Raw genomic sequence first — 13,201 nt, forward strand, 5'->3', positions numbered from 1 at the left:
GACATTTGTCCGTAGACAGCTTCCAGGTCATGTGGCCAGCATGACTAAGCTGCTTCTAGTAAACCAGAGCAGCGCACGGAAATGCCGTTTACCTTCCCACCGGAGCGGTACCTATTTATCTACTTGCTCTTTTTGGCATGCTTTCGCACTGCTAGGTTGGCAGGAGCTGGGACCGAGCAATGGGAGCTCACCCCGTCGTGGGGATTCGAACCGCCAACCTTCTGATTGGCAAGCCCTAGGCTCTGTGGTTTAGACCACAGTGCCACCTGCGTCCCATAATCTTACAGATAATTGTAACAATTTTTATGATGTATGCTGCATTTCTATTGCACCCTGCTTAGAAACCCTGGTATTAAGGAGTATATACATTATTTAAATGAATGACTGAATGAACGAACAAACAAACAAAATGTATTGTAACATTTAGTGCAATAATAAACTATTAAAGACTGGAAGGTATACAGGTGTCAATCTTAGTGGTGAGGCTGAACATCCTATTTTCAGTCAACGACCAAGAGATGCTGTTCATCTTTTCTTTAACATGTCCAAGAAAAATGATTTCATATAGTGTAGAAAGGATACAATTTCCATTCGAAGAAAACCTTCTGTGGAAGCACACAATGAAGCTACGTTCAAAATTTGGGGTTATATATATAGATATATATGAATGAAAAATGGTTCCACTATTTCATTACACATAGTATTTTTCAGCTCATTTGAGTTGTGCTAATATATATTAGCGGCAAGATTTGATACCAAATACTCTCTTGCCATGAATCAGAAAATTAATTTCTTATGTTATCCTGTAACTGAAAATATAGTTTATTTCAATGTTTATTTATAGTACATATTTACTTAGCTATAAAAATATTTATATTACACTATTCTATCATTAAAAAGATCTGCAAGGTGGTCAACAAATCTCATTAAAGCAGTAAAAGCAGGTCAGAATATACCTAAACAATGAGCAACTAACAAAGAACAGAACCAGATAAAACTATCTGTGTTTTAATTGGTCATTATTCTGCAAGCCCTCTGCTGAACATTCTACAAAAGAGATAGACCTTTGTAATGTGGCAGAAGCCAAGCAGATCTTTCTCGGAAAGGTGTGTTCAACATGTGTGGTGCCATAACTGATGAGACCATGAGTGCTGAAGTATTCTTTTCCTGCAATTAGTTGGAGGTGGAATTAAAACTAAGGTTCCATTAAAATATAGCGCTATATTAAGTAACACTCTCTTTCCCCTTCCTATCCTTTTAGAATTTCTATTTTCAGTGAAAGTTCCATTCAGCAAAGATCTCTGGCACTTCAAATAAATGTTACTGTATGCAAGTTCAGTTGTTTTATTGCTTCCTACTGATTCCAGCTGTGGAATTAGTGAATAATTTCTCCTTAAATAGACACTCTTGGAATTGCCGCATGTCAGCTATTTTCCCTATGTGGTGGGTGGAAGAATCATTCATTCATCTTTTAATTATTACGATCTAGAGTAGCAAACAGTATTATTAATCAGGCTATCTTAAAAATAAAAGGAACAAAACAAGAGGAAAGCAGTAAGTAAACACTTCCTCCCTATTACGGGGGGGGGGGGGGGGAATGACACAGGGTGTTTTCCAGAAAGGCCTTTCAAGGGAAAACTATTCAGTCACACCCCAGCTTCTATCAACATGAAGCAATAAAACTGGCTGAACCTGCAAAGAGGAAGTGTTCCATTTAAAGGTATGGGAGGGGTGCAGAAAAGCTTGGGATCGACAGTTTAGAAAGAACTGCATAGAATTATAGAAGTGTAGAGCTGGAAGGGATCATGAGCAAAGCAGGAATCCAGATGACCTCTAGAAAATGAGTACCCAAAAGATGTCAATTCCATAGAAAAAGCAAGGTGTGGGAAATGTAGAGGAGGGCCTACAATTTGTATCCCTACTGTGGCACTGGGATGGGTGGAGAGGCTTAACCCATAGGATAGCGATCAAAGAATTCATATAGGTATAAACAGGTTGTGAGAGTCCTTGAAATATCCTAACTGGAGACTATTTAGGACCTTACTGGTCAAAAAGCAACCCATGAATTGGGGTAGAAATGAAATGGTAAGCAGTGAATCATAGAACTATAGATCTGGAAGGTACCCTGAGGGTCATCTAGTCCAACTCCCTGCAATAATCTAGCATAGTGCTAGACCAGATCCATGTTAAAATCCCCATTCGGGCATAAATCTCACTGGGTGACTTGCTGCCAGTCATTCTCTCTCAGTCTCATCTCTCTCAGGGTAAAATCTAGAAGGCGAAAAATCCTATATGCTGTCTTGAGCTCCTTGCAGGAAAAAAGGGTAAGATGTAAATTTGATACATAAAAGAAAGATAATGTTTAAATCAGTCTGTTATGTACCCTCCTAATCATATTTTCAGATACCATATTACCTACTAGGTTTACAGCCCAATGCTGGAAGCAGATGCATTGTTGTATGAATTTGTAGGACTATTTCTATTCTGTTTGACAATATAAAAGTAGTAAGGTAAAGATATTAATAAACTAAAGTGCTAAGACAGCACTTGTAATCTGTGCCTTAAAGAGTTCCAACTGGCATGGATTCTGGAAGCGTGGGTGCTATGGAACACAGCAGTTTTGATTTGAAATCCTGACTTTCTGGGCAAAGTTAAGTTGTTAGTGAGCTCATCTGGCGGAAGAACTTATACCAACATTGTCCAAACAAAAAAAGGCCTCTCCCTTTACTTCTGGCATGCTCCTCATAAAATATAAAAAGGAGAAAGATTCCATTTAAATCCAGTGTTAAAAACCCTATAATACAGAAGCCTCTAAGTATACAGTACTATCTCCTTTAGAGAGGATGCATGTTGCTATTTAATCTACTTTTTTTTTTTTCAAATGTGCGCAGATGCTCGCAACTATTACTAAACAAGAAACAACAGTTTAAATGAACATTTATAGATCAGTTTCATATTAAGCAAGCCTGACAACAGCATCCAAGGGCAGTAATTCAAAATCTGAAAGTTGTTGTTTAAACTCAATACAATAGATTTTCAAAATAAACAGCAATATTTTTGAAGTACACAAACTATATACCCAAGGTTGTAAGTATCTATATTTTCTTTAAACTTACTTTAAAGTAAATCCCATTGAAAAGTGGAACTTATTTACTAGGAAATATGCACAAGACTTAGCTGCAAAACTGAATACTATGATAATCAAAACAGAAACTGAAGGTTAGATTTTCCAAAGAAGTTGCAACTTTATTTACAAGACTGCTTATTTATGTTTTGTGCGTGAAGCAGTTCACTAAAAACAATCTGAACATTTGGTTTTCATTTCATAGCAAATGTTATGAAAGAAAAAAAATAAACCGCGGGGCTTAGTTGAATGGACATTGTCAGGGATAGGCAGGGTCTGAAGGGTGGACAGAAGAGGTGGGGGTACGGGAGGATAATCTGGGGAAGGGGTCATTGATTTGTGGGGATCTGTACCACCCATGATGCAGGGAGAAGAGGAAGAGGCTGGGCAGTCAGAGACGGGAGAAGAGGAGGCAGGGATAGAGTTGCAGGAAGTCGCAAAGGTGAAAAGACAGTCCCAAATACAGTCTCTACCGTCCCCTCCTCCAGGGACAAGGAAGGACTTAAAGCAACAGGAGCAGCTGGAGATGCTGTGCAGGACAAGTCGCTGGTTGCTTGCACACACTATATCAGAAGAGGGGGTTAAAATGTGCTGAAGGAAGCATGATGTGCTGTTGCTCCAAATGTCTACCCAAGAAGGCTCACTGGTGCCATCATTATATAACTTTAGGTACCAAGGAAAAGCTTTCCTCTATAACCAGACTAAGTATTCAGCCTGCTAGGCAGAATGAACCCCACTCTCCTCCTCCTGCGTATTGTTCTATGTTTTCTTCCAACTCCCCAGGCACTTGCAGGGGGGTATAGGAGGAGGAGGGGAGTCCCACTGCAGAAGTGGAAGTCCTTGCACAGGGCTTTCGCTGATAGGACTCATTAGATTAAGGTTACCAGATTTTTTTCAATGAATCCGGGGACACTTTTCAACTTCAATGGATTTTGTATGGGCACTGGTTTGTATGGGCACTGGTTTGTAAATCCAGGGACTGTCCCCGGGAAACTGGGACATCTGGTAACCTTACATTAGATGAACCCTGCCCTTTGTATCTCATTCTTTCTCAGGATGATATACACTGTGCTTATTCTATTCTATCTAGTCTTGTGCTGACGGCTAGGCTTTGCAGTAGTGGCTGGCTTCATGTACGGCCACCTAGCAACTTTCACTGTTGACAAGGAAATGAACAGAGACCTCTTCAGTCTGACTATTCATCTGGGCCACTTACTATTCAAAACAAATTGTTCCCCTGGAAGCAATTATTGCTAGGTCCATTATTGTTTAAAATATATGCCTCTGATGTTTTGTGTGCACATCTGAAGCGTGAATCCAGCAATGTTTGCACACACAAGTACACTGGCTAATGTGGAAAACTGACTGACTGAGTGCACATTCATGGATTTGTTTCTCTGTAAGATGTGATGCGATCCCTAGGTATCCTTAAAAAATAGGAACCATGCAAATTGCTATTACCCTGTATACAATGTATCAGTTCTACATTATGCAATAAACATTTCCTTTTCTTGTAAAATTCTATAGCCATCTGAATCAACATTAAAAAGATGAAAATCTGTTGTATGTCATTTTGCTGTCACCAATTATAAGTAAGTAATTGAACAAAGCAAAACTATAGCTCTGTGGCTTTTCTGTGGGTTCCAGGTAAGTGCTTCTGATTCAGCTTCTCCTATCTGCTTGATTTGTTCCTATTTTTACTGGCTGTCTTCCACAGAGACTACCTGACCTCAACTCCTGCCTCATTCTTGCTGGTTTTCCAGATCAGTTTGTGCTTCCTTATTCAGCACTAAATTCCCAGCAACAGGCTCAACTTGGCTCCTTGACCAGTAGACTGTTTGTACATGTCAGCCCCTAACAAGTTCCTGTTCTCCTGGATCATGTTCTGAGTATATTTAAATCTAAATTTAATTTAGCTCCTCAGTCTGAGACAAAAATGTGATGCGGTTGCAATTTTGGCAAATGACGTTTGCATGAATAACACCAGTGTATGCAGCACCAAGGAAATAATTCTGCTGCTCTATTTACCACAGGTTACACCTGCTAACATACCATATCTAGCTTAGATCACCACATAATAAACAGGATAACGGTAAGTCAGAATAATTCAGAGGAGACCAAAATATAAAACTGGCATAGAAACTATGAACAATTGAGAAAGATAAGGGGCTTTCTCATACATCAGATTTAGATTTCATTTGAACCTCTCTCACTCAGTTTATGATAACATCTGTTGTTTGTACATCAGAGGAGAACCACTGCAAGTCAATGCCAAAAAAGTGAATCATTTGAACCCATGGTTCAAGGTAGCTTCCTATGTTCCTAGGAGGAATGAAAGAGACATTCGTAATGCAAATAAGCATTCTTGCCAACGTAGGCTTTATAGTCACATCACAAACTCAACTGAAACAACAGTTCCTTTATGACTCCTACATGATAATGCCCTAAGGGTACAAATACAGAGCTACCAATACCTAAAAGGCTGACGAAAAGGTATGAAGCATTAAGACATTTTTCCTAACTGCTGGTCAATGGAAGAGATTGTCCAGAAACATTATGAAATCTTATTCCCTGGAGGTTTTAATAAAAGACAGTGTAGTGTTCATCGGCCCTGTGCAGATATAATGCTCTGAATTCCTTAACCATAATTCAGCAGTTAGGAGAAGGTTGTGGGATCACACACAGACAATGTGTTTTATCCTGATATTTCTTCAGAGGGAACTGGAATCTGATATAAGTATATCAAGGCCAACCATGTTTCCCTCAGTCCCAACTGGGTAATGTATAACATGGTTTCTTTGAATCTACTTGTGTGGTGGCTGGTATCTGAAGTGCTGGAACACATACTGAATGATCCAGATGTCTTGCCTATGTCACAAGCGCATGAAACAAATTTGCCTGAAACTTTTATACTCCTATTTTTATATATAGATGCAAATTTAGACTGCCTTTCAGAGGGGAGAAAACAAATTATGGCTCTTGCTTGTATGGCATGCTAACAGGATTTTCTGGACCCAATGCACTGTAAGTGGATTAAGTCCTCCACTCCACCCCCCAGTCAGTTGACAAGAACTGAATTATATGTATGGATTGCAACTAAAGCAAGTCCTGTACAACATGACACTCCTTCTTTCCCCCCACCTCTCTCACCACCACCCCTTTGCCACCCTATCCAGCTGTTCTAGCTTAGGCAGTGGTTCTGGCCAGCGACAAGGTTCTAGTGGTGTATGTGTGCTAAGCACAGAGTCCAGAGACACCATATGACCTTATGCTAGTATCAATTAAGAATCCAGGAAGCAAAGTCAGATCAAGAAAACTCAAGCGCCATCAAGGCATGGTCAGACAAAGAAGAGAGTAGGTTCCAATAAGTGAGATCAAGCAAAGAAGAGGTTAAGATCTAAAGGAACACAAGCAAGGTGGGTAGCACTCTGGATAGCTCCAAACAGTGCCTAGGCTGGAAGTCATACAAAGTAGACTTGAATACTGCTCCAACAACCAGCAAACCCACACTGAGTCTCAAATAGGACTACAGCTTCCTCTGAGGAGCTAATCCCACCCATGATTAGTGAAGTGCCTTATTCTTAAATGGCCCAGCCTGTTGTAGAAGCTACTGACTCCAACAGTTTGGTGGAGGCTGGGCTTCCACCATGATTTCTGAGCTGGAGTCCTCAGAGTCTGAAGAAGGCAATATGACCTCTTCAGGCTGGAGAGACATTGGTATCAAGGGGCCTTTTGGTGCTGAGACCTCTGAGGAAGCAATGATATCAAAGGCTGGTTCAGAGGGCAAATCTTCCTCCCAGTCCAAGTTGTCCTCTGAATCCCCAGCAACTTCCCTCAGACATAGGGACTCAGAGCCCTGGGTCATGATATCAGCCATTATCTGGGCAAATTAAGATGAGGGGTGGTGGCTGTGGGTCTCATTGACACTATGCTTTGCAACGTGCTCAGCCACCCTTTAAGCACAGAGTTGTTTTAAAAAGTTATGTTTTATAAAGAGGGGAGGGACAGGAGATCCAGGACCTGGTTTGCCACCCCCTAACAACAGCCCTCCTGATTCCCCTATGAGGACTAAGTCAGCTGTTCGCTTAAGAAAAGTTTTGCAGCCTGGTATCATGGATCTACAGTTTTAGGTCTACTAATTCACGTGTTTCACAAACACAGCCAAGCACATTCTGCTTATATAAAGTAGAACCACAATACTAAACATCTGGGCATAGCGTAATTTATACATTCAAGCTTACTTTGGGCCACAAGAAATTAGCTCTGTAGCACTTCTCAACACAAAGAGCATTTCTTGAACGCTTGTTAAGGTTTGAGCATTACAATACTAAATTACTCCTAAACCCCAACAGGAATCTTACACCACCACCCACGGAAGAACTAAACTGCAGGAATTCAGACCCGCAAAAATACAGTTACCATTATTCACCCCTTTCCTCTCCTCCTCACAGAAAAAGGAGTACAGCTGTGTACCTTACAAGATCATCCTTATCTCATCCCCTTTGCTTGCTCCTCTTCCCACCAGTCCAAGAGATGTGCATGCTAGGCATCCACTAGTTCTCTTTCTTCCCCTAGCAACTAGGCATCAAACCTGCAACCACCCAGAATTCCAGATGTGTGCCACGGAGGCTCTCAGGTGAGTTTACTCTAGGGTTCCACGTAAAGACTTCCCACAAGCAGTACGACAGCATCCCCAATCTTCACATTCCCATAACTGCTTTCCATGACAAGCAGTGTAATCTGACACTTTCTGTTGATTATAACCCTAATTTGAAATATATTCTTATTATGCCACTTACTAAAACATTTCAAAGTAAGAGAAAAAAGAAGCAAGACCAAAATATTACTGTTGTAGCTCTTCCTCTGTCAGTTCTTCTTGCCTTTGTTCCCCAGTCACCATGGCCAGTTCATTTCTTAGGTCCTGAACTTCCTTCTTTAGTCGTGCTATTATCTGCAACAATGAAACAGGTGTCATTTATTGGCTGAATTTAAAGTTATGATTAAGAACTTTGTTGGGAATCCTCTCTCATTTTGTACAATTTTTCATGCTTTTATTTTGTCAAACATGAAGTAGATGACAGACTGAACCTTTCAAAACTGAACTGATTTCTTAAATTAATTTGAATTCCTGAAAAATGCTAGGTATAAATAACAACCAAAATTCCTTACCAGTCTGGGGTCAATTTCTTCATTTAGAATGGCTTCATTCTTAATAAGGGCAACTCGCTGAGCAAATCTACAAGTTGATATTGATTCCTAAATGTAAAAAAAATATATTCTTAACATGCAATTATGGACAAGTAAGTGTGCTATATAATTAATAAACTAAATCAGCAATCTTTAAAAACCAGGATTCCTCAAATTTGGCCCTCTAGATGTTTTTGACCTTCAACTCCCTTGATCCCTAGCTAGCAGGACCCATCAGGGATGATGGGAATTGTAGTCTCAAAACATCTAGAGAGCTGAGCTTGAGGAAGCCTGTTTAAAACAGACAACAGTCTTCAAATTCAATGTACACAGAATAGCAGCAAAATAAACACTTGAAGTTCTCCAGTCTCTGAAATCCAAACTGAAGATGGAACTAAATAGTGTCAAACAGATTTAGCAAAATGCAGCAAAAGAAACCAATACAAGTGATTTCCGGCATCTGCGTCTGCACAGACGCAATTTCCGGTGCCGTGAAAGTGAGTCCCGGTGCCGCACTGTGCCAGTTTAGCGCAGCGCGTGGGGACTCGCCAAGCGGTTTGGGGGTGGCTTGTGGGCCAGTTAAATGACCCCCGTGGGCTACTTGTGGCCCATGGGCCTTAGGTTGCCTACCCCTGCCCTAAGCCATTGTATGGCTTAGTGTTGCGTGAGAACCAGCTTAATATAGGGTTCAAAATATAGGGTTTACCAACTACTCTGGCAGTGTTGCATCACTTCGCAAACTAGGGTTTAGGGTAGAATTAAATCTGTCAGCTTATAAAACATATTTGAATGAAATTAAATGGATAAATTTAAAATACTAAATCTTGGACAGCAAATTATAATAAAAACTGAGAGGACATACATCTATGTTCCTTTTGTCTATTGAGAGTGTGGCAATCATTGTGGTCATACAGTTCCCTCCTAGGCTGTCTCTTAGCACCGAGGTCATCATAGAATTCCTGTAGGGAATATGAGACCTATTCTTCTCTGACAGAGCAATGATTACCTGCAATAAGAACAGAAATGGAAACTCTTAGAACTCTGGTTTTGCTCTTGAATATTTGGACAAGTCACTCTAATACTGGAAACGATTACTTTAAAACTGAGAATTTTGCCGACTGTAACAGTGGCATACATTAGCAAATGTCAGGCACTTTGGCTCATCAAGACTCACTCCGGTAGTGGATCAGCATAGACACTATTGCAGTGGTACCAACTGTGACACTATTAATTTATTAGTTTTTTTACCCTGCATTTTGGCATCAAAGGAGCAGCCCAGACCTACAGATTAAACAATAGCATTAGTATACCAGCCAAAGAAAAACCCTGAACTTTCCTGCAGTGACTCTTTGTAAAGTCACAGAAATGGCACAGGATAGACCAGGAGCTGCCAGTGTGATGCCTTCCATATGTTGCTGGCTTTCTATTCCAATAATTCCTGGCCATTGGTCACACTTGCTGGGGCTAATGGAAGATGAAGTCCAACAATATCTGGGGGCATCATACAGGCTATCCCTTGGCTAGATCATGGAACTGCTAGAGCTTTGAAGCACTGCCCATTTCTTCCTTGCTTCAGCCAACACTTTTTGTTTCAATTGCCTCTATGAATGAGCGGGATGAGTTCCCTCTGAATGGTGTATGAACCGATTTCTGCTTTTTCCCCTTTGTAGCCTCTATGTAGTCCTACAGAAAGGACATGGTGCTGTTACCCAACAGCAGAATCTCCAGGACTGGGAAATATTTTGCACTACTGCCTTGCTCATATCAGCTCTTTTCCCCACAACATGCACTGCATAATGTTTGACAAAGGTTAGTAGAGAGGACTACATAGAAGCTGGTGGACATTGGGCATTAAGACCCTTTTATCTAATGCTACTGAAGATGCTTGAGCACACTGAATTGTAGAAAACACTTGGATTTTTAAATGACATTGTCACCTCATTGCTGGATAACAGAAACAGACTGTAGTTATGATCCACCAAGAAACTGTCCAAGAAGAAGCAGGGAGTCCCTTGTTTCCCACTGCAAAGCAGTATTTAATTAAGAGGTATATTGTAAAGCGCGTTCTCCAATAAATGAGAGCGTGTGTTGCGGTGTGGGCCGCCAGGCCAGCCCTGTGTTGCCAGGCAGGTTAATTGTTGTTGCCTGGTTGCTGGGGCAAATTGTATGTAGCAAATTGGTGGGTGGGACCATAGTCTTTAAATGTTGGGGCACTCTGGTTTTCTTTTCTCTTTTGCAGAATGCATCGGATCACCCGCCCGCCCTGTTTTCCGGTTGACCTTGCTTTGCCTGTCATGGGGTCGTCTGCCTTGGTGCAGGGGCCTAGTAGGAATTTTGCCATTTGGCTGATTGGCTGGTGCTATTTGGTTTTTGCCTACTACTTAGCAATTCGTCACAACTTGTAAGGTTGTGGTTAGGCATTGGTTATAAAAAGCTGTTGGTGGAGGGGTCAGGATAAGCTGTGTCTGGCCCTCCAATTGTGCTGAAGGAAATTCTATTAAAGGAATCCTGGGGCTTGCCACGATTTCGTCCAATCCCTGTCATGGGACCAGGGCCGGCAAGCCTTGGGGAGCTGGTTGGGTGAGCGGCGTGGGACTGACGCTCAGCTCAACTTATCCCCAACATTGACTTTCCCTTCTACTGGCTTCCGATAGGAGCTCAGAATGTCACTTCTGTCCCGGGCGGGGGGACAGATAGTCATAAACAATGTCTAAACAACCACTCACTGATTTTGTATTTTAATAAAGTTGTGGCCAAAATAGTGCCCAAAAACCAAAACTAAAATTACATGTGATGTGTGAAATTATTTGAGGGGTGGCCTGGGGACCTACACACACAAATCAAAATTAAGAGCACTTTTAATATTCAATAAGCAAAAATATGCTGTTTCAAGTTTATACTTAGTGATTTCAAAGTTCAGTTTTAAGCAGATTATAGCATTTATCCTCAAGTCACTGTTAATTGCCAAAACTTAACTCATCAATCAAAGGAGGTACTTAAAATGCGATATAAACTGCAACCATCAACATCAGTTTTTTATCTGGTTTGATCTTCAGTTTCTTTGCCTTCACCTCGGTCCATCACACACTCCAGACACTACACTTATGTTGCAGCTGTCTAAAAATGAGATATGCTGGTAGAATCATTAGGGTTGGGGATGTTTATTCAACATGTGGTTAGTCCAAAAGCAACAATTTGGCTACAGAAGGCAAAGTAAACTTTTTGCAAAGATTTCTCAGTTATAGTTATAGTAAATCTAAATGTTCTACTTTAAATTCCCATATGCCGAAGGGGGGAAAGGTGTTAGGCACATAGTTAAACAAAGCACATTGTCCATTTCTTTCAGTTCTGACAACTTTTCTCCTTGGATGTCTGACATATACTCAGTTTCTGTGGCTTACAAATATGTTAAAGAAACTTTCAGGGAGAGAACACTGTGTTTATGAGCACTCCAAAATCAACAAAAGCCTTCCATTGCTATTAGTATTTGCAGGGCTATGAAACAATACTCCATAGTGAAATCTGTAAAAAAACAAAAAACTGTAGTCTGGCAGGTGTGATGCTTTTCTCTTTTAGCAGAACACTAGGGCTAATGGATAATGTTTTTCAAACTATTTTAATACAGTAGCAATAAAGTCATAGTAGTAATAATTTATCCACAGGTTATTAATACAACACTCATGTGCTTCTAGGTAGAGATCCTGGAGTTAAAGACCAAAGAAAAAGTGTAAAGAGTATCATAATAGGGAAAGATTAGTACAGTGGTACCTTGGTTTACAAACTCAATCCATTCTGGAAGTCTGTTCTTAAACCAAGGCATTCTTAAAACAAGGTGTGCTTCCCCATAGCAGTGGGGGACTCAATTTACAAATGGAACACACTCAACATGTTCTGCTTCTAAGGCAAAGTTCACAAACCAAAACACCTACTTCCGGGTTTGCAGTGTTCTTAATCCAAGTTGTTCATAAACTAAGCTGTTCTTAAACCAAGATACCACTGTACTAAACACGTGAAATGCTAAGGCAGAAAAGTATATATATTGGCTGTATAATTCAATAGCTGAGATAAAATCCACGATGGCTTTGTTAGGCTTTCCATGAAATACACCTGCCTTTCTTTGGTCACGGAACACAAAACATTACTACATACTGCATTTCAACAGCTGCCATTGAAATTGTGTTTAAGAAGGAAGTTCTATTAAAAGGTACAGTGCAGTAAAATGGTATAAGGAAAATTATGTTCTCCATGCTATTACCTCAAATAAACTACGTTGGGAGACATTATACTCCTTCTCTGAATCAAATGATTAGCCATAATGCCAAGTGAAATGGAACATGAACATTCTAAAAGCAAACTACTACAACAAACTAATAGCAAAATGAAGAACTGACGTCAACCATACCTGTTCCAAGTAATGTAATGACAGATTGATATATTTGGCTTCTGTCAGCAACTGGCCTCCAACTCCAGTCTTTGCAACACGCTCTGAACCAGCCAGATCCACTAAATGTAGTTTGGAGCGCCGAATGGTTGCAGAACCTGGCTCTTTGCTTGAGATGTGAATGGTGAAAATACAATGTGAACGAGTGGAGGCTTGATTCATTGGAGTCTGTGAGACAAAGAATTTAATAAAACTCAGCTGCAGCCAACTGAAATGCTTCTAAAGTAAGGGGGAGAGATATCTCCTGAACATTTATAAAATATAAATGTGACTAAGTTAAAAACGCAGGTCAAGAAGATGCATTCAAACACATTATGAACACAGAAATCTGTTGGATCAGACCCAAGTTCCATCAAGTCTAGCTTTCCCACAGTGACTAGCTAGAGGTTCCCAAGAGACAAGATGGGCATGAATGAAATAACTGCCCCCAATGCTCTCGTCCCCAGCAC

General features: G+C 40.5%; 1 protein-coding gene across 1 annotated transcript in view; it reads right to left on the reverse strand.

The window, feature by feature from the left end:
- Positions 1-13,201, reverse strand: part of KIF6 (kinesin family member 6) — a 144,069-nt gene that overhangs the window by 101,221 nt on the left and 29,647 nt on the right. The window contains exons 7-10 of the mRNA XM_081854155.1: positions 12,714-12,920; positions 9,174-9,317; positions 8,294-8,380; positions 7,972-8,075 (exon numbers count right to left, since the gene is read on the reverse strand). Of these exons, the coding sequence (XP_081710281.1) occupies positions 7,972-8,075; positions 8,294-8,380; positions 9,174-9,317; positions 12,714-12,920 (542 nt within the window). The remainder of the gene's footprint in view (positions 1-7,971; positions 8,076-8,293; positions 8,381-9,173; positions 9,318-12,713; positions 12,921-13,201) is intronic.

The sequence above is a fragment of the Podarcis erhardii genome, assembly GCF_964252035.2.
Source record: "Podarcis erhardii genome assembly, chromosome: 3".
NCBI classification, from domain to species: Eukaryota; Metazoa; Chordata; class Lepidosauria; order Squamata; family Lacertidae; genus Podarcis; species Podarcis erhardii.